Source organism: Aspergillus luchuensis, chromosome 3 (genome assembly GCF_016861625.1).
Source record: "Aspergillus luchuensis IFO 4308 DNA, chromosome 3, nearly complete sequence".
NCBI classification, from domain to species: Eukaryota; Fungi; Ascomycota; class Eurotiomycetes; order Eurotiales; family Aspergillaceae; genus Aspergillus; species Aspergillus luchuensis.
Genome location: NC_054851.1, coordinates 2,367,317 through 2,393,878, shown reverse-complemented (window position 1 = coordinate 2,393,878; position 26,562 = coordinate 2,367,317). Strand labels below are relative to the sequence as shown.

Below are 26,562 nucleotides of genomic sequence, written 5' to 3'. Positions count from 1 at the left end.
TCACGTGAGCATTACTGATATCGGTATCAGTCACGTGATAGATAAGTGGGCTCACTCGCCGCCTGAGGCGCGAAAGCCTCTTTAGTTTGGGAGAGAACAGACCGTCGGACACCATCACTTCGACCGCACCTTGAGCTGTTCTCGCCACCGGGTTCCTATCGGCAGTGCCTGGTTTTCGCAGAAAATAACTAATCTGTTTCTCATAATTTGAATGGAAGGGTAAAACTCACTTTAGTATCCTGTCCACGTGCTCAAGCTTTTTCCTGAGTCTCAGTAATACTCACTCATCGTTGGCCTGCAACAATGGCTCGCCACGGGGATACTCGCTCACCATCACCTGTAGGCAGCACGTATTCCTCATCCAGACGGAATCGCAGAGACGATGATCGCTATGAGAGGAGCCGGCGAGACGATGGCAGGAGTTATCGCCGATCGCGCAGCCCTGAGGTACGCATAAGCTCATCTTCACCATCTGATGACAATAGACGGCTCTAACAATTTCTTTTCTCCTGGCTACAGAGACGATACCGTGATCGCGAACGTGATCGCGACCGCGATGCTTACCGGAGACGTGACCGCTCGCTAGACAGACGCGACGAAGATTCATATCGACCCGGTCGGAGAGAACGCTCTCGCGATCGACGACGGTCCCGGGAGCGCGATGATTACCGTCGACGAAGCCGCGATAGGGATTATCGAAGCAGGCGAGAAGATTCCCGCGACAGGGCTCGAAGGCGGACAGATGATTCTGCTGACTTGAAGTACAAGTCTAGACGGGACGATAGCCGGGATCGGGCTAAAGATGCCCCTAGGTCTCGTGAGGTAAGCTCTAAGCCAGTCCTCGTTGCTTTTCCTGTCGCATTGGATAAATGCATCTAACCCGGGTTATAGACTTCGAAGCCGTCAACACCAGCAGCCACCGCGGCCCCGACAGAGGACGAAAAGAGGGCGGAGAGACTCGCCAAGCTGGAGGCATGGAAGCAAAAACAAGCCGCTGAGAAGGAACGGAAACAGCGAGAGGCTGCTGCAGCTGGTGGAGCGAGAAGTATCTTAGAAGAGATTGATCGCAAGTCTGGTTTGTCACCGGCTGTCAGTTCTCCCCAATCTCCTGCAACACCAGGCGTTGATGCTACTCCCGGTACATATACTGGGAAGTTTGATCCAAAGGCGATTGCAAAGAGTGCTTCTTCTACACCCGCGCCCCCGGCGGTGCTGGGCAATGATGTTGCCGTTCCGCCATCTGTCAAGCCAGTTACTACTATTCCCGCTCAGGTTAAGCCCAAGCCCGCTACAAGCGGTGCTTCAGGTATGTTTTTCTCTCGGTTTCTATTGTCATAGAGATATGTACTAATTTCTTTCACAGCTACTTTGAAGGCGAAAGGCAACGTTGGTCGGTTTGGCCTAGGAACCAAGCAAGCAGCAGATACCGAAAAGACCACGGCTACCAAGACTTTAGGGTTCGGAGAGGAAGAGTCGACTCGGAGGAAGTTGGAAAGGCTACCTACGCCTCCATTAGAAGACGCGAAGGATGTCAATGGAACTGCAGATGGTGCCGCTGATGAGGATGAAGATGACGTCGACATGCAAGACGGCACCGAAGAAGAGGCTGCTGCTGCGGCGCGAGCTGCGGCGGAGAGGCGAGAAGAACGCTTGCAGAGCGAAGCCATAAAAGCCCAGTCTAATGGTGCCGAATCGAGCGACACTGTGATGGGCGACGCTCCTGAAGCCGCCGACAACATGGAGGTCGATGCTCAGGAAGAGGAGGAGGTTGATCCTTTGGATGCGTTCATGTCAGAGCTTGCTGAGTCGGCACCTCCAAAGAAGAAGGTCGGCGCCAAGTTTTCGAAGACCAAAGAGCAGCAGCCTGAGGCTTTGTTCGGTGACGAGCATGATATTGATATGACTGCCGTCGGTGATGGGGATGCAGATGATTTCCTCGCTATTGCGAACAAGGCCAAGAAGAAGAAGGATATCCCAACCGTTGACCACAAGAAGGTTGAGTATGAATCCTTCCGGAAGAAGTTCTACACGGAGCCCTCTGATCTGGCACAGATGTCGGATGAAGAGGCGGCAAGTTTGCGTCTGGAACTCGACGGAATTAAAGTCCGTGGTGTTGATGTTCCCAAGCCAGTCCAGAAATGGTCTCAATGTGGGCTGGGAGTGCAGACCCTGGACGTAATCGACAAGCTGGGATACGAGAAGACTACCTCGATCCAAGCTCAGGCCATTCCTGCGATTATGTCTGGGCGTGATGTGATCGGCGTGGCTAAGACGGGATCTGGTAAAACAATCGCCTTCTTAATTCCCATGTTCCGACACATCAAGGATCAACGGCCGCTGGACAATATGGAAGGTCCCGTTGGTCTGATCATGACGCCTACTCGTGAATTGGCCACGCAGATCCACAAGGACTGCAAGCCATTCCTCAAAGCTTTGAACCTCCGAGCCGTTTGTGCTTATGGTGGAGCTCCCATCAAAGATCAAATTGCTGATCTGAAGCGTGGTGCTGAGATCATTGTCTGCACACCGGGTCGAATGATCGATCTTTTGGCAGCAAACGCTGGTCGAGTCACTAATCTACGCCGGGTCACTTATGTGGTCCTTGATGAGGCAGACCGGATGTTCGATATGGGCTTCGAGCCACAGGTGATGAAAATCATGGCCAACATTCGCCCTGACCGGCAGACGGTGCTTTTCTCAGCTACTTTCCCTCGCAATATGGAAGCGCTGGCTCGCAAGACCCTGACAAAACCGATTGAGATTGTGGTCGGTGGCAAGAGTGTCGTCGCTCCCGAAATTACCCAGATAGTCGAAGTGCGCAACGATGACCAGAAGTTTGTGCGTTTGCTGGAACTCCTGGGTAATCTGTATTCGAGTGACGAGAATGAGGACGCACGTGCCCTCATTTTCGTTGATCGTCAGGAAGCTGCTGATGCTCTGCTTCGTGAACTCATGCGCAAAGGTTACCCATGCATGTCCATTCACGGAGGCAAAGATCAGATTGACCGTGACTCGACCATTGAGGATTTCAAAGCTGGTATCTTCCCTGTGTTGATTGCCACATCGGTTGCCGCCCGCGGTCTGGATGTCAAGCAACTGAAGCTCGTCGTGAACTACGATGCACCGAACCATCTTGAGGATTACGTTCACCGCGCAGGACGTACGGGACGTGCCGGTAATACCGGAACAGCGGTCACATTCCTCACGGAGGACCAAGAGCGCTACTCCGTCGACATCGCTAAGGCACTGAAACAAAGTGGACAAAAGGTGCCGGAGCCGGTGCAGAAACTGGTCGACGCGTTCCTGGAAAAGGTCAAGGCCGGCAAGGAGAAGGCCAGTGCCTCTGGTTTTGGTGGAAAGGGTCTGGAGCGTCTGGACCAGGAGCGTGATGCTGCTCGTATGCGTGAACGGCGCACGTACAAGACTGGTGAAGAAGGCGAGGATGAGGAAGAGAAAGAAGAGAAGAATGAGCAGGCTGAGGAGCGGTTCAACAAGGCCATCTCGTCTGTGCAATCCACGGCAGCTCCATCCCTGCCTGGTGTACCAAAGGGTATTGATCTTGATGGCAAGATTACCGTGCACAAGACCGAAAAGGATCCCAACAGCACGTCCAAGAACCCACTGGACAAGGTGGGCTCAGCCGTTGCGGATATCCACGCGCGCTTGAGCCGCGCAGGAGTGATGAGATCTGGAGTGCCCATCGACAATCGCGGGCCCGATGCAGGCGCCTTCCACGCCACCTTGGAAATCAACGACTTTCCTCGTAAGTCCACCGCCCATTTTGTCAAGTGTCAGATGCTAACCTCCCTACAGAAAAAGCTCGGTGGGCCGTCACCAACCGCACGAACGTGGCCAAGATTTTGGAGGCCACGGGTACATCCATCACTACAAAGGGCAGCTTCTATCCTACGGGCAAGGTGCCTGGGCCCGGCGAGAACCCCAAACTGTATATTCTTGTTGAAGGAGAGACGGAGCTGGCCGTGACGAACGCGATGCGCGAGTTGATGCGACTGCTGAAGGAGGGCACCATCGCCGCGGCGGACAGCGACGCGCGGGCACCCGTGGGAGGCCGCTACAACGTGGTTTAGTATATCGTTGTACCATAGAGACATCATATTATCGATAGGCATTCTACCTCCAGATGATGATCTAATGTAGATATGAAATAGAAGAAGAAAACAGGATAAGATACGCTAAGCTGCTCTGGTATCAACAATAAACACAAGTCTTAACAAATCAACAAAGGCAGTCATCATGTATCCCGCTAAACCGCTCACTCACATCCATAAATATATCAACTCCACGCAACCAAAACCACAAACCCCGACCCTGGCACATACAGATAAATAGTAGTAGTAATAATACTACTACTGCCACCTCCTCGCCTCCGCCGCCCCATCGGCGTCCCTAGCAGCCACCTCATCCCGACTAGCCTCATTCAACGTCTGATTCTGCGTCTGCGCCTTCTGCGCCGCTAACTTGGTACCTAGCTTTCCTTTACTCCCGGCTGCAGATGCGGACTCGGCTCGTTTCTGTTTCCAAATCGTAGTTGCAACGTTAGCCTAGCCCTAGTAGATAAACCCCCACCCCAAATATATCATCACTGTTAAAGGAAAGGAAGGAATACACACCTGTGCCGCCAACGCAGCTTTGGTCCTCGCATCCGCAGTCGCATCCCCATTACCTTCCCCAGCAGCAGGCGACCCTAATGTCCGTCCAGAGGGTCCAGAACCCCAGTTCGAGGCGGGTTTGGCGTTGGAGGGGAGCGGGGCGCGCGGGGCGGAAGAGGAATCCTTTGCTGGGGGGTTCGGGCCTGAGCCGAGGACACGACCGGGGGAGGAGAAGGCGTCCGGTTGGTTGGAGGATTTGGAGCAGATGTTGCCCATCTTAATTTTGTGTGACTTTGGTATGCGGTGGTGGTTCGTGCGGGGAAGGTTTGGATGGATTGGGTTGGAGGGAGAGATGGGTGGGTGGATGAGTGGGTGATTGGTGGGTTTGTAAGGATGGACTATTGTATTGTTGAGAATGGAGAGTATTGAGTGTGGAGGTTAGATGTTTGAAGGGTGTGATAGATGGTGGATAGTATGGGGAAGATAGTAAGGTTGATTGATAGGTAACAGTGATAATGATAGTGACGCGGAGGAGGATCCGGTCCGAAGGCACCGGGCGGGCACGTGGGTAAGCGTTATCCGTTAGTCGGTAATGTTAATTGTAATTGGCACATGGGGAATGGAGAAACGCGGCTGTGAGGGGGAGGGATTCAAACTATTATCTACGGAAAGTTTCTGTAGGTTCTTGTTTGGAGATAACTTTTATTGCGTTCAAGTGATATATGGATTGCTTAGGATATTTTTGGTTTCCTTTTTGGATCTGCATTAATCTACTCCAAAGTCAAAAGTTCACCGATGGTCAGACAAGGTTGTGGTGGTTGAAACTTTGCTGCAGTAATTCCAGTCAGGTGACGTTGTTTACAGGTAATTTTCTCACATTCACTAATCATTGATAACACATTTTAGGGAGAAATTGAGTCCTTCCTAAAAGGTGTACCGATGTTACTCCCGTCTGGGTCAATCAAACAGTATCAACTTCAAACACACCAATATGCAGGAGGCATCATGGATTTGCACTGGATGCTGTCCCACTTCAGCCTAAGGCGGCAACGCAGTATTGCCGGGCAGAATCTGGCCAGAATTTTCTCCGCCTGGCCCCAAGGTTCCCACACTCTCTCCTCGAGGGATCTTCAGGGTTGAAAGCACAGTCCTTGAATATCCCTGATTAAATGGTAATTGCTGATACAAAAAAAAAAGTACATCTGAAGAAGACGGAGATCACTGATGAATATACAGAGAAAAATTCTGACATTGGGAGGAGTATTATTCGCTGCGGCGACCACAAACTAATGACGCCATCCCCCAAGGTCCTCGTCCCCAAGGTCCCCAAATTACCGATTAAGATCTGCCCCGTATCGCGACGGTAACCTTACCGAAAAAGAGCCCTACTGCGCTGTATCCTCTCCTCCTCCATCACCACCAACTCCACTCTTGCGCTCTCTCTACCAACTCCTACTCGCTCCCTGGTCCATACTACCTCTGAACTATCCTGTTCGCCCACCATCGCCTGTCACCCGCCTCTCATGCTGGCCCCCAAGGTCCTCATCCCATCGCTTTCAGGCGGTCTGTCTTTTCTCGCTCCGACGTTTCTATCGGCTGTTCTTCACTCTTGGTGAATTCTGCGCATTGTCCAGTCGCACCACTGGCCTTCTAGCCTCCCGTTGGACGATCTCTGCATTGCCGACCTTGATTGCAGTTTGTTTGATTGGTAAGAGTATCTCTGTTTCCGCTCGCGTGGTGTGGAGGGCAAGCTAACTTGCCACTTGCGTGCTCTGCGTCAGACAAAGACAGGCACACCCCAGATCATCCAACTCCTTTCCCCCCGCCTCAGAGCTTCTCTGGCGGTTTATCCCGTTCACCATCCCCTCTTCAGTGTGATAATTGTTCAGCCTCGTGGTTGACTGGGGACTCTTTCTGTCTATCATATAAGCCTGTCGATCGCCATCGACACCATGGCTTCTCACACGAAGAAAGACGATTTTTGCCTTGAATGCCACTGGGAGGCGTTCCACCTCGATGGAAAGGAGGCAGAAGATGTCTCAGAGGCGCAGCCAGTCCAATGGAATTGCTCCGACCAGGTACATCACACCCCGGTGCCCCCATGCAATGGGAATGACGAGTGCAATGTCGAGGAGGACTGTTGTGATGTCGACGACTGTTCCATTACCTGCCCCTCCGTCTGCGACGGCTTCATTGAATGTGGTGATGCTGCAGTGTGCTCTGTGTCACATTGCGACGAAGATCATTGCGAGAACACCGACCCGGTCTGCTTTGATGAACACTGCTTCGGTACGGGCACCAACATAGATGGCGAGCACAGTTTGGAGTCGCTATTAGGGTTGGGAACACCCCTCAACCTCGACACAACTGACCTACTATCCCCGACTTCCATGCCACAGTCGCAGGTAGAGCAGCCCAAGACCATGGCGCAGCCCACGGGCATGGTACCCTCTGCACCGAGTGATGCCTTCTTCAACCCTTATGCACCTGCGTCTCACTGTCACTCCCACAGTCATCAACATTTCCACTGTCATGATATATCCAAGGATGCTCACCACGCAGCAAACCCGTGGTTACCTCTGCAGAACGCAGTCAACCCGGCAGATGTATTTCACATGATGTGTCCTGACCTGTCTGCGTGCCATCAATTTCACGTTCACGAAGTGCAGAACTGCTCTGAGCAGGACAAACCTGCCGATGATGCGGCTTCGAACTCGTTTACCTGCTTCCACATCCCTCATCATCCTCACCACCACCATCCTCCGAACGAAGTGAAGAGCCCAGCTCCGGCGCAGAAGCCAACCAATAATTGGAAGCCATGCCGCACGCATGTCCATCGGTGTCGCACGCACGGACACCATGTACATTCCTATTCACCTTACTCGCGCCACTCACGGTCCAGTGTGAGTTCCCAGTTGAGCCCGGGAGAGACGCCGCCCCCGCTGGAAGGGGGTACCTCATCCGTCTTGACCAGTCCGGAATACACTCCCGATACCGAGATATACATGTGCCGGTGGACCTCGAAAGCCGACGGGACCAAGCTGCCCTGCGGCGCCACCTTTGCCGATGCATGCGGTCTGCAGGAGCATCTGGTGGCGTGCCACATGGCGACCGTAGATGGCGCCAAGGGCACGGGATATTACTGTTGCTGGGAGGGGTGTCACCGGCCGGATGAGCCGTTTTCGCAAAAGTCGAAGCTGCAGGGACATTTCCTGACTCATAGTAATTGTAGGTGCATGCGATGCCAAGGGTTCAGGACTAGAGCTGACGATGCAGATAAAAACTTCAAATGCTCTGTCTGCGGGAAGATGTTTGCACGACAGGCAACATTGGAGCGGCACGAGCGGAGTCACCGAGGCGAGAAGCCGTACAAGTGTACCGAGTGTGGGAAGTCGTTTACCGACAGCAGCGAGCTGAGTATGTGCATGCTATCTTCGAGATGAATAGACACTGACAAGATAGAAACGCATTCGCGGACGCACACGGGCGAGAAGCCATTCAAATGCACGTACCCGGGGTGTAACTTTCAGACTGGTGATGTAAGTACAGCCAATCAGAAAGAGAAGACATCAAGCTAACAGGTTCAGTCATCCAATATGTCCAGCCACCGATTGAGTATGTACACCGTAGACAGATTCACGCAGTCGATACTAACTGGACTAGCACACGGCGAGCGTCGACACAAGTGCCACCACGCCGGATGCACCAAGAGCTTCACGCGACACGGTAAGCTCAAACCCCCATGTAGTCCAAGAGACATACTAACAAAGCAGACCAACTCAAACGACACTTAAGAACTACGCACAAAGAAGATATCTCACTGGGTACTCCGATGCCGGATGACTTCGGACTTGCCTTCGCCGAAGTGGCGTGAGAGCAGCACAGACGGGCACCAGGCGCAGATCAACGGGGAGGGAATATACATACATACGTGATTTCTGATACCGGATTGAATGGATTGGATATAAAACGGAGTACGACGGCGAAACAGGACAACTGAATGAGCGAGCGATTGATGACTGGTTAAAAGATCATTATGAGTGGACGACACCTATACCTACTACTACTACCTACTGCTTATTATATATTATCCGACACAAGTTGAACAACCCCTACCTACTAAATAGTAGATAGTCACACACACATCTAATGACACACCACCACCACAACCTCCATTCAATCCCTCATTCCAACCCTAAACATTACCACCACTATCATACACACATCCCACCCCCAAACACAATCACAAATATGATATTACAAATCACTCAGCAGAAGCCCTCTCCTCCAAACTCTCCACAGCCCCCACAATCTCCCTAACCCTCGTCCCCACCCTCCTCCTCACCTGCTCCCGCACCTCATCCCCAATACTTCCCGGATCCAACCCCGTATCCACATCCACCTGTCCCTGCGGCGAATGGCTCACAAACGACATATCCCTCGTGTACACCGTATACACAGCAATGAGTTCATTCAGAGCATCCCTCGCCGACTCCCGGTCCGACGCCGCGTAGATGGTCGCTGAGTCGGTGCTTTCTGTGGCGATTTCGAATTCGTCTTTTGCGACTTCGTAGCTTTATTACCAGATTGAGATTGTTAGAACGTATAATACGATAATTGGGAAGGGAAAAGGGTATACGAACAGTTCTTGGAGTTCGTCGATGATTTGGTCGGCGGGGGGCTTTGAGGATGTTGTTGAGTATGAGGATTTGTTGTTTCTCGGGCTGCGGGTGAAGGTGAACGTGTAGGTTCGCGAGATTGTTGATGTTGGTGTTGGTGTGGTGGTGAGTCCGGGTGCGGAGGTGAGTCGGGGTCGGGCGGAGGTGGTTAGGGTGCGGAGTGGGAGTGGACGAGCGATTGGGGGCTTGTGTAAAGTGCGGGAGAGGTGTAGTCTGCGGAGAGGCGTCCGGAGAGACATTGCGGATCTGAATTGAGATGGATATGGTGGTTAATGGATAGATAGGATAGATGGAAGGTGATGGTTGTAATGATGGGATGACGTCGGTTGGGGATGGACCGTGCTGACTAACCGGGGTGTTGCCCTTACTTGAACTAGTTAACTAGTACAAGTGTTGCGTGATACATGTCTTGGTTAGGCTATTTGTTGTTTTCTACTATGATTTCTTGGATTTTAATGATAATACTTTTTAGTTTGCCCGTTCAATGTGTTTTCTTCTATCAGGAATCCTGGTAACCAGTGATTCACTGGCATGGCTGATGCTACTATACTAGTATATCCCGGTGATTGTGATAATGAGACAAACACTCTATCGCTAGCAAGGGCACAGCCATAGCAGAGAACCTGTGTCAAGGTAAGTATCAACAGCCATATATGTCCATGGTAGCCCTAAATGAAGGATCCTACAAGAGCTGAGTTGTAGTCAGGCGTTCCTCAGGGATAAGATTTCACTTGCACACAAGACATATCTAGACAAGCAACAATTAGTGATAAGGTATTAGCCTAAGCTGGTTCATTTTTAAAGGACTAGTTAGTGGTAATAATGTATCCTGATAGAACATGGTTCGGCGAATATCCCCTGTGTCCTTGGACGAGCAAGTAAAAAGGAGCTAAAGTCATATGAACAAAAGTTTTATTACACAATTCCACCCCATTAACATCCTCTGCATTATTCAAGATTTCCTGCTCAAGCCATGCAGGCTTCAGCCAAGCAGTTTGTCACATAAGATAATCACTCTGCCAGGGAAATTCCGTCTAATTCTGCTAATAACTACAGAAAATTAACCAATAGCAATTCGCCCTTCTATATATCAATCCATGTGTCCATTCACAGATGGATTCATATATTCATCTGATTGAATTAAAGTCTTGTTCTCAACTGAATCAAATCTTATATAAAGTCAGCTACCTCTCAACCAACCCTTTTACGATACGAGGAGAAGAGACAGAGTATTACCAGCATACTTGGCGATAATATAGGGTATGATCATATGTAGTATACATATCAGATACTATACAGATTGAACCTCATATTTCCCCGAGGTTATTCTTGTATAGAGAACACTATACAGATCGAACATATACTTTTCTTTGCTTATTATATACCGCGCTTTTCACTACAACATTCCAAGATGTGAACCTGTCTTAGGGAGATTTTTCAAGCTCCCTTGTAGGCTCTTGGACAGCAGTGTCAAGATCAGACGCTAATGTCATATTGGTGTTCTCAACATAATATTCGACAACAGTCTTCCTGCGGATGCCTACTACGGAGAAATACAAAGCATCAGGATTCGATGGAAGCCCAATGCAATCTTAAGATTGCCCAATGATGTAGAGAACTTGCAGGTTTACCCAATTTTGCTTAAGGACGCAGCAGAGCATGTGACATATATGTGTACGAAGAGGCTACTAATACCTCTGCTCTGGTCAGGATATTCTTGTATTTCCTTCAACTCGCCGATGAAGAATGGATTAATTGACAATTTGGTCCGGAAACAAGACATCTCTTCGACTGTTAGATATTGGGACAAGCCTGTGGCGAGAAACCATTTGATAGGCAAAGATCAGGTTCTCATCTGCGAACATTTGCCAAAACTTTGAGCACTGCTGCATGCTGGAACATATCTCTCCATCTGCTTTCAAATAGACGCGATATTAAACCGTTATTGGTCTACCTATTAACGCGTTGACACTATACATAGAGCCTGTGGTGATTACCTGCCCAAGTGTTCAGGTGTTGTTTAGCAAAACAGCGAGAACATCAGCGCCTATACCTGTCCATTGTCTTGATAGATCCATTCACTGTCATAACATGGTGGCTATGAGGACTGTTTATATTTCCTTCAATTCCCGAGATGCACTTAGCCAAGGATGTCGGTCTGCGAAATCGGCCACTATTGCACGGCCAAGAGATCGACTCAACTCATCCTCACCATGTTAGCGTCGCATTACCCCAGAACTTCCCTTTAGCCTAAACCCGCCACGGCACGCGTCCAAGCGTCGTCGGAACAGTCACCTATAAAACCCTCAAGCATGCTAGCATCTTTTCCTTATAATGTATTAACCATATCCCACCATGAGGCTCCCCACCCTCCTCGCAGCCACTCTACTAACAATCACTGCATCCTCCTCTCCTACATCAAACCACACCTACACCAACCCCATACTCCCAGGCTGGCACTCCGACCCAACATGCGCGCACGTCTCGGAACACAACACCACCTTCTGCGCCACCTCCACCTTCATCGCCTACCCCGGCCTCCCCATCTATGCCAGTAAAGACCTGCAGAACTGGAAACTCGCCAGCAACGCCTTCAACCGGCCCTCTCAAATCCCCGATCTCCGAAATACCACAGACCAACAAGGTGGCATCTACGCCCCAACCCTGCGCTACCACAATGGCACCTTCTACCTGATCGTCACCTACCTCGGCACAGACATCCAAGGCCTCCTCTTCACCACCACCAACCCCTACAACAACTCCGCTTGGACCGACCCCCTCGTCTTCACCGTCACAGGCATCGACCCGGACATCTTCTGGGACGACGACGGTACCGTCTACGTGACATCTGCGAACAGTGGCTCCTCCAGCGGAAACCACATCCAGCAATACTCCCTCGATCTAACCACCGGAGCCACCGGCCCCATCCACAACCTCTGGAACGGCACTGGAGGCTCCAGCCCCGAGGGACCGCACATATTCCGCAAAGACGGATATTACTACCTTATGATCGCCGAGGGAGGGACAGAACTTGGCCACTCGGAGACGATTGCTCGGTCAAGGTTCCGGACCGGGCCGTGGGAAGCTTATCCCCGGAATCCGCTGTTGACGAATCGCAATACGACGCAGTATTTTCAGACGGTCGGACATGCGGATCTGTTTCAGGATAGTGTGGGGGATTGGTGGGCTGTGGCGCTGAGTACACGATCTGGGCCGGCGTGGAAGAATTATCCCATGGGGAGAGAGACGGTTCTTGCGCCGGCGAGATGGGAGGAGGGCGAGTGGCCGGTTGTGCAGCCTGTTCGGGGGATGATGAGTGGGCCTTTGATGTCGGAGGATAGGGGGATTGCAGTTGGTGAGGGGGGTTGGATTGATCAGCCTGATAGAGTGGATTTCAATCCGGGGTCGGCGATTCCAGCGCATTTTGTGTATTGGAGGTATCCGAGGACGGATAATTTTGTGGTTTCACCGGAGGGGTATCCTAATACTTTGAGGCTGACTCCGTCGTTTTATAATCTGACAGGGACGCCGGAGTTCAAGCCAGATGATGGGTTGACGCTGGTTATGCGTCGGCAGACGGATACGTTGTTCACGTATGGTGTGGATATATCGTTTGATCCTGAGATCGATGGTGAGGAAGCTGGGGTTACGGTGTTTTTGACTCAGGAACAGCACATTGATTTGGGTATTGTCTTGCTACAGAACAATCTGTCATTCAGGTTCCGTGTTGAAGGCCGGGGTAACTACGATGGCCCTCTTCCTGGACAGACTATTTCTGTGCCAAAGGAATGGCAAGCAGACACTATAAGGCTTGAGATCCAGGCTGTCAACGACACGACCTATGCCTTTTCCGCTGCGCCATCAAGGAACCTGGGCCATAAGAGAGTCATTGGGTGGGCAGATACGAGGATTGTCAGTGGTGGCACTGGTCGGTTTACTGGTAAGTTGGCCCTTTACATTATCGATTTTTCTTTCTTGCAGTGTTGACAGTTGTAGGCGCACTTGTTGGTGCTTATGCTACGAAGAATGGAGGCGTTGGGTATACACCGGCTTATATTAGTAGATGGAGATATCAAGGACAAGGCCAGGAAATTGACTATGGTCGTATAGTTCCGAGCTGGACTAGGTCTGTTGTGTCGTTGGAAGATTAGTATTCTTCTTACTTAATCGGATACGTCTAGATAAATCACCTATTCAAGTCAATTCTGTCCCTATAATTTTGACAAGGCTTGGTGAGAAGTCTCACTTGGCAAAACTTGCTTGCTGTTTGGCACCTGCCCAATGTACTATGAATGGCCAGCAACCTTTCAAATCCGCCCCCCCCCCCATTCGCTTGAAGAACGGGAGGTGCTGAAGAGTGTCGTGTCGATAACTACTGTAAACGGTAGTTCCATAGCAGTTAGGGGTTATGCATACCTATCCCGACAATCCGGCATGTCCACTCTCAGCTCTGCATCCTGTGTCTGGTATGCTCCGCGGATGTGCAGTGATCTACCCCAATGTTTTGCATCCCCTTGAAGATATGTGAAAGTTGACTGGATCTGGATAGCTTTGTCCTACATTGATGAGGACATCGCATGGCATGGTTCATAAAGCCTCCACGGACTTATTCCGTGTTTTCGATTCCTCTGCTTCTGCCTCACCGGGAAGCTGTCGACATGCCACAGCTGACAATACACTCAGCAGCACCCCTAGCAAGGCCAGCTATGCCCAGGGGCCATCTTGCACCCATTCTTCTTATCACGAGCCGATGACTGGCATGAGACAGGTGTATCCTGAGCTAAGTCGCTCAACGTCAGGTACACCCCCGCATTCCTTGCACATTCTTCTTCTATACCAACGGATCCCTTTCCCGGGCAAGGACATCCAAACAATATCTTAAGCGGACATAAAAGGAGCGACAAATTACCTACCTCTGGCTCTGTAAAACAGACTCAACAGTGGTATCTAGCCAGCCGACACCATGAGATTCGTTCCTGCTGCTGCGGTGGCACTGCCAGTGTTGGCGGCGCATGCTGCGCCTTTTGCTGAGCCTACTTGCAAGGATACAGATGTCTTGATTCTGTAAGCTGATACCAGGATACTCATAAACAATTGACTCATATATGCAGTGGAGCTGGAGTAGCCGGTCTTACCGCCGCTGTAGGTTCCTTTACATCTCGCGTGCTGGATTCAGCTGACCATAACAGCAAACCCTCTTAGACAACGGCGTCAATGATTTCATAGTGCTTGAAGCTAGGGATGAATCTGGTGGCCGGCTTTACAGTCGCGATTTTGCTGGGCATAAGATTGAGGTTGGCGCCAACTGGGTGTGTATCATTCAACAACTCTTTCAATGGCTGGATCAATGTTGACCAGTTAGGTTCATGGACCTGGAGGGCCAGAAACCGGCAATATTAATCCCATTTGGACCATGGTAGGTGGATCCTTGGTTGTGTGGTCGTTGATGAGATGGCTAACTTAATGTAGGTTGATAATGCGAAACTGGATAATGTGTAAGACCCCCCCCCCTCGGCCCCCTCTTTCCCACACCACCATTCCAGTCCGAGGCGGAGGAACAATCTTGCTAAAAGCCCTCTCAGTAAAACCGTAAACGAGGATAGGGTCGTGTTCCCTAAGGAGAGCAGAGATGCTGTCCAGGCCGCCCTAAAGAAAGCTGAGACCGCTACTGGAGATGTGTTGATCGACGCCGTCGATATCCTGAAAAAAAAACCACCAGGATCGGTCCTTCCGGGCCGGTCAACGCCTTAAGCACTGGGATCCGGCAAAGACTGATCCAGCCGGACAGCTGGCCGACTGGTGGGCCTGGGATTAGGAGGCTGCATCGCCGCCAGAGGAGAATTCAGAAGTTTTCGGCGCTATCTCCACGATCGCTACCTATGATTACTTCTCAGAGGGTGACTATTTCGTCTGTGATGATCACGGATACGTTTCTGCTTTGCGGAACAATGTGAGCGACGTTCTCAACAAGCATGCAGATCGTGTTCTCTTCAATCACAAGGTGACCGACATCAAGCACAATTTGGACGGGGTCACTGTGACTAGCGGCGGGGAATGCTTCAAAGCCAAATATGCCATTGTGACCTTCTCCCTGGGAGTTTTGCAGAGAGGAAAAGTAAATTTTGACCCGCCACTTCCACTCTGGAAACGTCAGAGCATTGCTGGCTTCGAAATAGGCACATACACCAAGATATTCCTCAAGTTCAAGAGCAGTTTCTGGGACAAAAAGCAATTCCTTCTGTGGGCAGATCCTCATGTTCGCGGCAACTACCCAGTATTCCAGCCTTTAGAGGTCACTGAGGCGTATAAGGATTCTCACATTCTCGTGGCCACGGTGACCGGAGAGCGTTCTTACCGCGTCGAGTCTCAGACAGACGAAGAGACGAAGCAGGAGCTCCTTGAGGTGCTGGAGCACATGTATGGTGATAAGGTTTCCGAATTGGAAGAAATATACTATCCGAGATGGACTACGGAAGATTGGTGAGATGTCTAGGCCACTCTGGGACAACAGCAGCAGCACTAACCCTTACAGGTCCTACGGATCCTACTCGTACTGGCCACCATCGACCAGTTTGCAAGAACATCAGAATCTCCGCGCCAATGTCGACAGCGTCTTCTTTGCCGGTGAAGCCACCAGCCAGGAGTTCTTTGGCTACCTGCACGGGGCCTATTATGAGGGCAAACACGTGGCCGAATTCCTGGCTCGCTGTATCAGGGGGGGGCAGCAAGAGTGTAAACAAACGAATTACGAAGTGCTGACAGGAGTCACGCCGTATGACTTGTATAATCCGGATAATGGCTGGTATATCTACAATGAAACCCTTGGCGTACCTGGCCATAACTGAGCCTATGCTCGCCTTGAGATTGGGTGGATGTTATGTCCTCCGTCATATCCAGGGATAAGATGCTCTGGACTGATGGAGATCATGGAGAGATATCTGTGCAGGGATAGTATGATCGACAATGATGATGTGGAGGTCTTTTAGGTTCTTCGTCACTCGCTCTAGATAGTTACTGAACACCAATTTAATCTATATTGCTGAGACTACCACCGATATCTCCTTAACCATTGCCTCTCCAAGTTATATCACCTTTCATAAAAGTCCTACATCCTGAATACATAGTCCCTGTTAGATAATATAATACAAATGGACTACACAACTCTCAACACAGCAGAACAGTATCCAGAGACAGTCCAACCACCTATAGAAGACACCATACATAGAATACAATCTTATACACCCCGAACCAGAACCAAAGTCCCAACCAACACCCAACATGATGCCAATGAAAATTATATAAGAAAATAAAAATAATAAGAAGAAGAAGAAGTAGAAGACACCTCACGAAGCCCGACCACGCCGAACCCCCTCCCTCTCCACCGCAACCCTAACCAACGAAACCAACCAGCTCAAAAACCCATCGACAATATACGCCGGGGGGAAGAACCTCCCCTCTCCCTCCAAATCAAACACTTCACAAGCAAACAACCCTCTCATATCCTCCAACATCCTCAAATCCCTCGAGAAGGACGCATTCCTCGGATCGGGGTTCTCGATCAAACACCAGAAGACGGTGAGAATGGCGGAGAGGATGAATTGTGCGTGGATCCTACCATTCACCAACCCTCCATTAATATACATTATACATACTGACCACATATTACATGGAATAGAGGAACTGGAGTAACTTACCAAACGCTAAACCGATCCACCAGCCCGCCCTTTCCTGAATTCAGGTAATATAGTAACGTCGACCTCGAGGCCTGATAATACAACTCCAGACTCGAAGCAAGCGGGGCAGACACGACAGATAAGCTGGTTGTGATACTCGCTTCGTGCAGTTTTCGAACACAGTGGTGGTATTCAAGGTGGATGTTGATAGGGCGGATATTGACCAGCTTATGATTACTACTTTCTTCGTTGGAGGAGGAGGAAGGTATTGTTGGATCTCGATGAATGGGTGTGCTTGTTTCGGATCTAGGTGTGTGTACAGGTGTATGTCCTAGGGGGAACTCGGCATATAGTTCACTCAGATCCTGGTCGAGTTGGCGGATGTGAGCGAGACGGCGGGCTTCAGGGAGGGATTGGGCGTGGCTGGAGTAGAGGCGGTTGTAGATGTGGGATTTGAAGATGGCGAGGCGGATGTCTGATGGGTAGAGGAGGGGGATTTCGGTACTATGATATGATGATAATGATGTTGATGATGATGGGGATTGTCGGGGTGGTGGGGGCGAGTGGGTGGTAGAGCCGATGTAGGTTTGGGGAAAGTCGAGGTCGACGTCAATGTCGTGGATGAGGGGTGGGGAGCAGCTGCGGATGCACATTTCTTTGTCCATGCTGTAGCAGAGCCAGAAAATGGCGCGGAGGTGAGAGTGGGATTTAGTGTTGTTGGTGGTAGTGGAGGAGGCCTGTGGTTGGTATTCTGGGGGAGGGGTGATGCGGTGGCCGCCTAATTGATACAAAATGCGGATGGCGGTTGAAAGGAGGAGTTGGGCTTGTTGGGGATAGCCTGCTGGGGCGATGTGGAGGGCCTATCTGCGTTAGAATATGGGAGATATGATAGAAAAGAAGAAAAAGATACCAATATGACGAATGTTTCTAATTTCCACACACTAGCTAGCTCAAGCATGAGCTTAGGTACTAGTGTCAGTACGGCCTGCACGTAAGCGTCCGGGTCTGTATCTGCAAACTGCGGCTGGTGTTGATGCTGCTTGGTGATAAAGGCTGCGAAGGCGAAGAGATGTGCCTTTTCCGCCGTGGTAGGAGGGGGATCTGTATGGCCAGAGACGAGGGCCTCAAGGACAGCCTGGGAAGCAGGCACATCCACAACAGGGAACATGGAGTACATGCCCTTGGCAGCGTAGTAGTCGAGACACTTCTGGATCAGTGCGTAGCTGGGCCATAGGGGAGTAGAGGTTGCTGGCGAGATGGAAGCATACTGGGCCTTGTAGGACTCTGTTACACGGGCTAAGAAGCCGTGCAAGTCCAAGACAGCGCCGGTTTGGCGGTAGACAGTAGCATGGAATGAGTTGCGCTGAGGGGAGTTAGTAGTGCCTGGCCAGGAAACTTCCAGATGCTGTTTGAAGATTTCCATGGCTATGTCGAAATCCGACGAGTCCTGGGGATGCGATGGCGCGGCAAAGAGCGACAGGGACGGACATGGTGAGGCAGATCGCAGTTGATCCTGCAACTGGATGTTTGGTGAAACTGCTCCTGGGAGATGACGGCCGGCAATGAAGCTTTCCAATTCTTGTACACGAGCCTTGGCTTCAGCAAGTTGTCTGTGAGAATTAGCAATAATGTTACTGTAAATCTGCCACAAGGAACGTACTCTCTAATAGTCTTCCTGGGTTGACCAGTCACGGTAAACGTGCAGGTAACACCAGCAAAATGACAATTCTCACATGCTGGTTTCTCTCCATCGCATCGAATCTAACCCACATCAGTGTTGAGCCCGTACTAAGTAAAGGGTATAGGGTTGTACCTTTCTATGCCGGCACAGGTCACATGCACTCCTGGCCCTCCCGCCACGTTGAGCCACAATATCGAGGATATCTGCATCCATGCTGACAGGCTGCATGAATCAAATGACACTGGAAGATGCTAATTAAGCGGGAATGAGTTTCCCCGCGAGAAATGCGTGATTAAGACCCTTCAGGGTCCAGGAGAACTTTATCGCTGCCTAGAGGCTTAGTCATCTGCGTGCGTGGCCTGGCGGCCCCACTTGGGCGGGATTCCGCCGATTATGCATATATTGTGAGGGTATAGATACAGGTGAGTGGAAAGTGATTGGTTTTATTGTCACTGATATTGTCAGTATTCAGTTGCACTTATCTCTGTTCATATAACTATTTTGCTTGGAATATCAGCAAACAAACAGCCTCTGATACTACAAATCTACCGACGGTACTAGCGTTTCACTTTGAATCTAACCTAAATATGACCAAAATTGGGCTATCCACTTTGCTATCGCCGTTCTATCCGGTACTCGCATCCATTATAGCATGCTGGTATTCCATGCCGCCTGATATAGCTTGGTTGTCGATGCAGCGTGCCTACCATAAAGGGTAGGAACACACAGGCATTCCCTTCGATTTCTGCCACTCTTTTGCATCCCTAAACACTACTGTATTTAACTTAGATGGAAAATGATATTCTTAGACACCAAGTCTTTCTTCTCTTTCTGCATCTTCTTTAGTTCTACATTGTCTATTTAGCAGACGTTGAAACGCTCCAGGTCGGAGCGAACGGGCAGTCGAGAAGTTAGGGTTACGGTAGTCACGGCACGAGGCTGACGGGAACGTGCATAACCCTAACTCGCATACCAAGAGGTAGACACCGATATAATCCTATAGTAGTTCTATACCAACGACTGGTTATTATTATTATCTATTGGCAACTAAAACATAAGCGACTGCTCTTATGGCACATTTCGAACACTGTAAGCAAACCCCATAAATTCTAGTTTACCCAATGCAGAGAACTACCTATCAGAACCAAATCATAGCGCACTTTAGGAAATATATCCTCCAGATACATAGTAGTAAGTAACCACTCGACTACTTGACCAAATACTACAATTCTAAGCCAATTCAGGACGTGTATCAATAATAAGATAATTCAATATATTGTCAATGTGGTTCCACGCCACCACTCTATTCTAATCATTCCTGAACCCTACATAACCCCCCAACCCGATACCCCCAAGTCCAACAACAACTAAGTCGTAAACTTCAACCCGCCATTAGCACAAACCACACTTCCCGTACACCATCCCCCATCCTCCGTACAAAGCATCCCCACCACCCCGGCAATCTCCCTCGTAAACGCAGGCCTCCTACCCCCCATCTTCTCCCTAATCAACCTCTCCTGCTCCTCACTCAACCCCTCCTCCCCATCCTGCAACTTACTCAACGGCGCATTATCCTGGAACCCCTGCATCTGCTTCCAAAACTCCTCGCCCGTAGCAAAATACATATCCCCGACCACGGGACCAGGATTCACCGCATTCACCGTCGCCACGTCCGCCAACTCTCTCGCCCACGTCCTCGTCATCGCCTCCAACGCCGCCTTGGTACCCCCATACACCGACTGGCCCGTGAACCCCAACGAGGAGGAAATACTCGAGATGTTGATGATGCGGCCGCTGTGCGCGGGCTTGCGGGGGAGGTACTCGGCGCAGGCTTGCGTGAGGAGCAGCGGGGCCAGCACGTTGATGGTGTAGTGCCAGTTGAAGTAGGCGGGGTCGATGGGACCCGAGGAGGGGTCGTTGAGGAAGCGGTCTTTGCTGACGCCGGCGTTGTTGATTAGGATGTCGATTGTTAGGGTGCCTGTGGTTGGGGAGGTGAAGTGGGTTTTGGCGGCGGAGAGGATGGTGCTGATGGCGGGGGTGGGGTCCGAGAGGTCGGCTTGCACGGGGATGCAGGTTATGTTGTGTGTGGTGGAGAGGGTGCTGCAGAGGGATTCGGTGCGTGCGCGGGAGCTGTCCGAGGTGTAGTTTAGGAGGAGGGAGCAGCCTTTGCTGGCGAGGTTGTGGGCGATAGCTTCGCCGATTCCTGGGGGACGTTAGTGGGGTGGTGGATATGGAGAGGGTATGGGGGATGGGGATGGGGGGTTACCGCGGGAGCCACCGGTGACGATGGCGAATTTGCCTTCGAGGGGACGGGACATGTTGATTGATGTAGATGTACTTCTGTGCAGTATCTTTAAGCAGAAATAAAATGTACAAGAAGGTTCGTCGGGGAATCCAATTTATAGTTAAATTTCTCTGAAACTGTAACTCGGGTAAATGGCCACCGGGAAATTACCTCATTGGTGCTCCGGCGGCACCAAGGTTAAAAGATGTGCAATTAAGTAGGTTTGATCTACATAGTGATTGAAAGTTATTATATACCCTAAATTCAGTTCAACTATACTACAACTTACTAACTACACTCTTCAACAACCCCAACAAAGTCTCCCCTACACTCTCCGCAAACTCCTTACAATTCACATCCCCCGGACACCTCACAACCCTCACCCCGGACCCCTCCAGCCCCCTCTCCACCGTCCCAAACAACACCTCATCCACCTCCCCATCATAGAAACTATTTCCCGGAACATCCATCATACTGATTCCCCCCGTCGGTAACATAACCACTGCATTCCCCGGACACCTCGCCTTCCCCAACTTCCCCACAATAAACTCCCCGATCCGTCGATTCTCCTCCTCATCCGTCCTTACAATCGTCACCGTCGGATTATGCTCATAGATCCTCCTCCCGCTGAACCGCTCGGGAATCGTATCCTTCGTCCCAAAATTAATCATATCGCACGCCCCCACACACACCACCTGCGGGATGCCCCTCTCCGCCGCGGCGTCTAACCGTCCCGGTCCGGCGGACAATACCCCACCGGCGAGCTCATCCACGATCTCGGAGGTGGTCAGGTCCACGATGGCGTCGAGTTGTTGTTCGCGGATTAGTCGCTCCATGGCTTTTCCGCCGGAGCCGGTGGCGTGGAAGACGTAGATCTCGCATGCATCCGGGAGGTGGGATTCCAGGTAGGTGCGGATTTGGTCTACGGCGGGCGTGGTCACGCCGAACATGGTGATGCCGACTTTGGTTTTCTTGGGTGTTTCCTGCTTTGACCCATTCTGCTTCTGGTGTCCATTTTGCGCATGTCCGTTCGTGCCATTAGACTCGGGGGTATGAAGCTGGTCGTGGTATGATATCGCCATTCCGGTTCCTGCGGCTGCCGCGTTGCGGAGGATTCTGTTCAGAATGCTGTTTGTGCCGGCTACGTCGACGACACTGTACATCATGGTGATGTCTGTTTCTTGGATGTAGGGACCCACGTCGCCGGAGGCCATGGTGGAGACCATCAGTTTCGGGAATCCGATGGGAAGGGCATCACGCATGATGGTGGTTGCGATGGTGGTGCCGCAGCTGCCGCCGATGGAGAGGATAGTGTGGATTTTGCCATTGTGGTAAAGGTCGGCGACGGTGGGAGTAGAGAGATGGGTAATGGATTGGATGTAGTCGTTTCGGGGGAGCTGGGTGTAGTCGACTGTTTTGTTGTCGAGGCTGGGATGAGGAATGTTGATGAGCGGAGAGGAGGTGGCGGCGCGGCCGACGTCCATGAGAAGGACGGAGATGGAGGGGTTAGAAGTTAGTTGGGAGTGGAGGTAGAGTAGTTCGGACCATTTTGTGTCGCAGGTGCCGAGGAGGAGGATGGTCGGCATGTTGCAGTATACTATAACTTTGATTGTTGTAGATATGGGAGGTGTTGTAAAGAAGGTGATGTTACTACTACTATTTATTGGGAGCGGGGTTTATAACATTGAAGAGGGACATGTTACACTGTGGCTGGTGGCAGGCAGCTGAAGAACTGATCGGCTTTGCGCTGCACCGTCATGTCGGAGACTACTATCGTGCGTAATACCGACTGGGATTTGTCGCAAGAACTCAAAAATGACCCAAGGCGAGATGAAATAAATTAATAACGCAGAAGAGAGGAGTCTCAGCTGCAGACAAAAGCACGCCGGTGCAGACTAGTTAGGGTTAGCCGTGGGTCAAATCCCGGACGATCCGCAGCTGAAGTGGTTACCAGGACTAAAAGTACCACTCATCCGCCACCAAAATGGATACTTTGACTATCAATTATGTGGTAACCGCCTGATCCACTGATGATTTGGCATTACCCCCTCTTACCCCTCCTTCGGAGATACAGTCACACTATCACGGGGATGTTTGTTTCCGACATTCTTTTCATTCGTCATACTCCGACTTTTGTAGGCCGGAGGTTATTTAAGGCCCATCCTCAACTATCCTCCACTAGCCCTCGATTTAGTATATAACATACTACTCTCTTAATACCTACTACATCCACCCTACATTCTCCAACATACACACATACACAACAACACCATCATGCCCCGCCCAACCACCCGACAAGAAGTCCTCGACCGTCTTCGCAAGACCATCGCCGATGGTTCGATCATCATCGGTGCGGGAGCTGGTAAGTACCCATGCACCCCTTCACTGCCATCCATATACCCTCACCCATCTTCCCAATCATCAATATCAACATAAACACCACTAACCACAACAATGACATAAAACACAGGAATCGGCCTCTCCGCCAAATTTATCGAAAAAGGTGGCGCCGACTTAATCCTAGTCTACAACTCGGGCCGGTTCCGCATGGCAGGCCGAGGCTCTCTCGCAGGCATGATGCCCTACTCGGACGCCAACGCCGTAGTCGTTGAAATGGTACATACCCTCCCTCACCCCCCCCCCCCTCACCGTCCCCTCTGTCTTCCCTCCCATTACGAATACTAACCAAAAGAGCAGTCCAACGAAGTCCTCCCCCTCATCCAAAACACCCCGGTCCTCGCGGGCGTCTGCGGCACCGACCCCTTCCGAGACATGCGGACCTTCCTGCGCCAACTACGGGACATCGGGTTCGTGGGGGTGCAAAACTTCCCGACAGTCGGTCTGATCGACGGGAACTTCCGCGCGAACCTGGAAGAGACGGGGATGGGATATGAGAAGGAAGTGGAGATGATTCGCATTGCCAGGGAAATGGATCTGGTGACGACGCCGTACGTGTTCAATGTGAAGGAAGGGGAGATGATGGCGCGGGCGGGCGCGGATGTGATTGTGGTACATGTGGGATTGACAACGAGTGGGACGATTGGGGCGCAGACGGCGTTGACGCTGGATGAGTGTGTTAAGGTGGTGCAGGAGGTGCGGGATGCGGTGGTGAAGGTGAATCCGGAGGTGATTGTTTTGTGTCATGGGGGCCCGTTGGCGGGGCCGGAGGATGCGGAGTATGTGTTGAAGAGGTGTAAGGGGGTGCATGGGTTCTTTGGGGCGAGTAGTATGGAGAGGTTGCCGGTGGAGGTGGCGTTGGAGGAGAATGCGAGGAAGTTTAAGGAGATTCAGTTGTAAGTATATCTAGTTTTTGGGGAGAAGGGGGGGGGTATTTTGGTAAACTACTGTAGTAGGAATCTGATGTATTCAATTATCTGGTATCTTCTGTTGAACAATTACTCCACAACCACCAATGCAACCCTAGCCATACCCAGCCACTTTTATTTGCCGTTGAAGACAATGCTTTTGAGCCCCATGTTGATAAAGAACCCTGTATATGTCGTCGTAACATCGTGAATGTTGAAGTCTAGCAGTAGGATTTCGACATCTAGTAGCGGTAGCTATTTCACTTAGTCAGTAGCTGCCGATGAATTAAAGTTTTGAGTATAGGAGGGCTTACTGGTCAGCCTTGAAAGGTCCGGTGACCTCCAGGCCAAGGTACTCAGCCTGGACGGGGGTGAGCTGAGACAGCTTGGCGTTGACGTGCTCCAAGTGCTGGAGAGCGACCTGCTCGTCGAGAGCCTTGGGGAGAACGTAGACACCGACGGGCTTCTTGCCGGTGGTACCGAACTCGACGTACTTCTTGCCGAACTCGGCGTCCTCGGCCTTGAACAGAGCAATCTGGGCAAGGACCTGGTTGGAAAAAGAGCAGGACATGACGAAGGAAGAGTGGCCGGTGGCACAGCCAAGGTTGACGAGACGACCCTCGGCCAACAGGATGATGTGGCGGCCGTTGGCCATGGTGTAGCGGTCAACCTGGGGCTTGATGTTCTGGACCGACTTGGCGTTGGCCTTGAGCCAGGCAACGTCGATCTCAATGTCGAAGTGACCGATGTCTGAGCAGTTAGCTTGATTCAGGAGACCATGATAGAAGGGACGTACTGCAAACGATGGCGTCGTTGCGCATCACCTCGAAGTGACGGCCGAGGAGGATGTCACGGCAACCAGTGGTGGTGACGAAGATCTGACCCTGGGGAGCAGCCTCCTCCATGGTGGTGACCTGGTAGCCCTGGACAGCAGCCTGGAGGGCGTTGATGGGGTCGATCTCGGTGACCAGGACGCGGGCACCCATGCTGCGGAGAGCATCGGCACAGCCCTTGCCGACATCACCGTAACCGGCGACAACGGCAACCTTACCAGCGATCATGACATCGGTGGCGCGCTTGATACCATCGATGAGGGACTCACGGCAACCGTACAGGTTGTCGAACTTGGACTTGGTGACGGAGTCGTTGACGTTGATGGCGGGGACAAGGAGCTTGCCCTCCTTGAGCATGCGGTAGAGGTGGTGGACACCGGTGGTGGTCTCCTCGGACAGACCGTAGCAGTCCTTGAGCTGCTCGGGGTACTTCTCGTGGACGAGGGAGGTCAGGTCACCACCGTCGTCGAGGATGAGGTTGAGCTTCTTGCCATCCTTGAAGGCGGAGAGCTGCTGGTCCAAGCACCAGTTGTACTCCTCCTCGGTCTCACCCTTCCAGGCGAAGCTATCAATTATTAGATCGAGCCGATAGATTGGCATACAATTTTGACTTACACAGGGACACCGGCAGCGGCAATGGCGGCAGCGGCGTGGTCCTGGGTGGAGAAGATGTTGCAGCTGGTCCAGGTGACCTCGGCACCGAGGGCAACGAGGGTCTCGATGAGGACGGCAGTCTGGATGGCTGCAAGGGATTAGAAAGGTTTCAAAGTAAAAAAAAATGTCAGGCCGACATACTCATGTGCAGGCAACCGGCGATACGGGCACCCTTGAGGGGCTGGTCGGGACCATATCTGCGGCGGATGGACATGAGACCGGGCATCTCAATCTCGGCGAGCTCAATCTCGCGGCGGCCAAAGGCAGCCAGGGACTAGAGGCATAAATGAGAATTGCGATCATGGTAGAATGGTATAACGGGGAACGTACGATGTCGGCGACCTTGAACTTCTGGGCGGGGGCAGCCATGGTTGTGTGTGGTGAAGATACTAGAGAGGCAATGGTTAGAATCAGTCAGATTGACAGTGAGAAAAATGAAGAAAATGGAGAGATATGGCTTACAGAAAAAAAGGGGAGGAGGATAAGTGAGGAAAGATGGAGAGTAAAAGGGAGTAAGAGTAGAGGGGGAAGAAGAGAAATAAAAGGGCGGAGAGAGAGAGAGCGAGAGAGGGGAAGAAAGCGTGAAGGATTCAAACGGAGCAAAGCTCGGCCGGCGGGGCTGATGCGGTCGGACTTTCTATGCTTCCGGACTGCGTGCTGACGGTGCCTCTCCTGATTGCTGCCGTTGGTCCATCCCCTCGGTCTCGGAACTTAACTGAAGACTAACCATCTGCCTCATAGTTAACTAGTTACCTATTAACTGACTAACTACAGCTGGAGGATGACTATTGTTCTCCGGTATCCATCGCGACCGGCGGATCCCACTGGCCCCAAATCTTGGGT

The 26,562-nt window shown here is 51.3% G+C and overlaps 11 protein-coding genes across 11 annotated transcripts; 5 read left to right on the top strand and 6 right to left on the bottom strand.

Annotated features, from left to right (window-relative positions):
- Positions 1–303: 303 nt before the first annotated feature.
- On the top strand, positions 304–4,088 carry PRP5 (DEAD/DEAH box RNA helicase; the record flags this gene model as incomplete). Its single annotated transcript, XM_041687356.1, has 5 exons — positions 304–447; positions 520–822; positions 892–1,306; positions 1,364–3,763; positions 3,814–4,088. The coding sequence occupies 5 exons, from the start codon at positions 304–306 to the stop codon at positions 4,086–4,088; spliced, it is 3,537 nt and encodes a 1,178-aa protein (XP_041541249.1).
- A 279-nt stretch (positions 4,089–4,367) lies between these two features.
- Positions 4,368–4,886, bottom strand: AKAW2_30801S (uncharacterized protein; the record flags this gene model as incomplete). Its single annotated transcript, XM_041687355.1, has 2 exons — positions 4,368–4,532; positions 4,632–4,886. The coding sequence occupies 2 exons, from the start codon at positions 4,884–4,886 to the stop codon at positions 4,368–4,370; spliced, it is 420 nt and encodes a 139-aa protein (XP_041541248.1).
- Positions 4,887–6,562: 1,676 nt separating this feature from the next.
- AKAW2_30800A (C2H2-type zinc finger protein) lies at positions 6,563–8,053 on the top strand (the record flags this gene model as incomplete). The annotated part of the gene is made up of 2 exons (XM_041687354.1): positions 6,563–7,838; positions 7,887–8,053. The coding sequence occupies 2 exons, from the start codon at positions 6,563–6,565 to the stop codon at positions 8,051–8,053; spliced, it is 1,443 nt and encodes a 480-aa protein (XP_041541247.1).
- Positions 8,054–8,874: 821 nt separating this feature from the next.
- AKAW2_30799S (uncharacterized protein) lies at positions 8,875–9,528 on the bottom strand (the record flags this gene model as incomplete). The annotated part of the gene is made up of 2 exons (XM_041687353.1): positions 8,875–9,184; positions 9,254–9,528. The coding sequence occupies 2 exons, from the start codon at positions 9,526–9,528 to the stop codon at positions 8,875–8,877; spliced, it is 585 nt and encodes a 194-aa protein (XP_041541246.1).
- Positions 9,529–11,644: 2,116 nt separating this feature from the next.
- Positions 11,645–13,440, top strand: AKAW2_30798A (glycoside hydrolase family 43 protein; the record flags this gene model as incomplete). Its single annotated transcript, XM_041687352.1, has 2 exons — positions 11,645–13,229; positions 13,286–13,440. 2 exons carry the CDS (start codon positions 11,645–11,647, stop codon positions 13,438–13,440), a joined length of 1,740 nt encoding a protein of 579 aa, XP_041541245.1.
- Positions 13,441–14,252: 812 nt separating this feature from the next.
- Positions 14,253–16,134, top strand: AKAW2_30797A (uncharacterized protein; the record flags this gene model as incomplete). The annotated part of the gene is made up of 8 exons (XM_041687351.1): positions 14,253–14,353; positions 14,401–14,431; positions 14,479–14,598; positions 14,652–14,705; positions 14,759–14,784; positions 14,872–15,013; positions 15,105–15,769; positions 15,822–16,134. 8 exons carry the CDS (start codon positions 14,253–14,255, stop codon positions 16,132–16,134), a joined length of 1,452 nt encoding a protein of 483 aa, XP_041541244.1.
- Positions 16,135–16,632: 498 nt separating this feature from the next.
- AKAW2_30796S (Zn(II)2Cys6 transcription factor) lies at positions 16,633–18,871 on the bottom strand (the record flags this gene model as incomplete). The annotated part of the gene is made up of 5 exons (XM_041687350.1): positions 16,633–16,900; positions 16,984–17,822; positions 17,873–18,572; positions 18,623–18,723; positions 18,776–18,871. 5 exons carry the CDS (start codon positions 18,869–18,871, stop codon positions 16,633–16,635), a joined length of 2,004 nt encoding a protein of 667 aa, XP_041541243.1.
- A 1,139-nt stretch (positions 18,872–20,010) lies between these two features.
- AKAW2_30795S (SDR family NAD(P)-dependent oxidoreductase) lies at positions 20,011–20,961 on the bottom strand (the record flags this gene model as incomplete). The annotated part of the gene is made up of 2 exons (XM_041687349.1): positions 20,011–20,846; positions 20,910–20,961. The coding sequence occupies 2 exons, from the start codon at positions 20,959–20,961 to the stop codon at positions 20,011–20,013; spliced, it is 888 nt and encodes a 295-aa protein (XP_041541242.1).
- Positions 20,962–21,205: 244 nt separating this feature from the next.
- On the bottom strand, positions 21,206–22,513 carry AKAW2_30794S (Tm-1-like ATP-binding domain-containing protein; the record flags this gene model as incomplete). The annotated part of the gene is made up of 1 exon (XM_041687348.1): positions 21,206–22,513. The coding sequence occupies one exon, from the start codon at positions 22,511–22,513 to the stop codon at positions 21,206–21,208; it is 1,308 nt and encodes a 435-aa protein (XP_041541241.1).
- A 688-nt stretch (positions 22,514–23,201) lies between these two features.
- Positions 23,202–24,224, top strand: TM1 (TIM-barrel enzyme family protein; the record flags this gene model as incomplete). The annotated part of the gene is made up of 3 exons (XM_041687347.1): positions 23,202–23,289; positions 23,398–23,543; positions 23,625–24,224. 3 exons carry the CDS (start codon positions 23,202–23,204, stop codon positions 24,222–24,224), a joined length of 834 nt encoding a protein of 277 aa, XP_041541240.1.
- Positions 24,225–24,474: 250 nt separating this feature from the next.
- SAH1 (adenosylhomocysteinase) lies at positions 24,475–26,088 on the bottom strand (the record flags this gene model as incomplete). The annotated part of the gene is made up of 6 exons (XM_041687345.1): positions 24,475–24,487; positions 24,547–24,982; positions 25,029–25,630; positions 25,681–25,807; positions 25,861–25,993; positions 26,050–26,088. 6 exons carry the CDS (start codon positions 26,086–26,088, stop codon positions 24,475–24,477), a joined length of 1,350 nt encoding a protein of 449 aa, XP_041541239.1.
- Between the last annotated feature and the right edge of the window lie 474 nt (positions 26,089–26,562).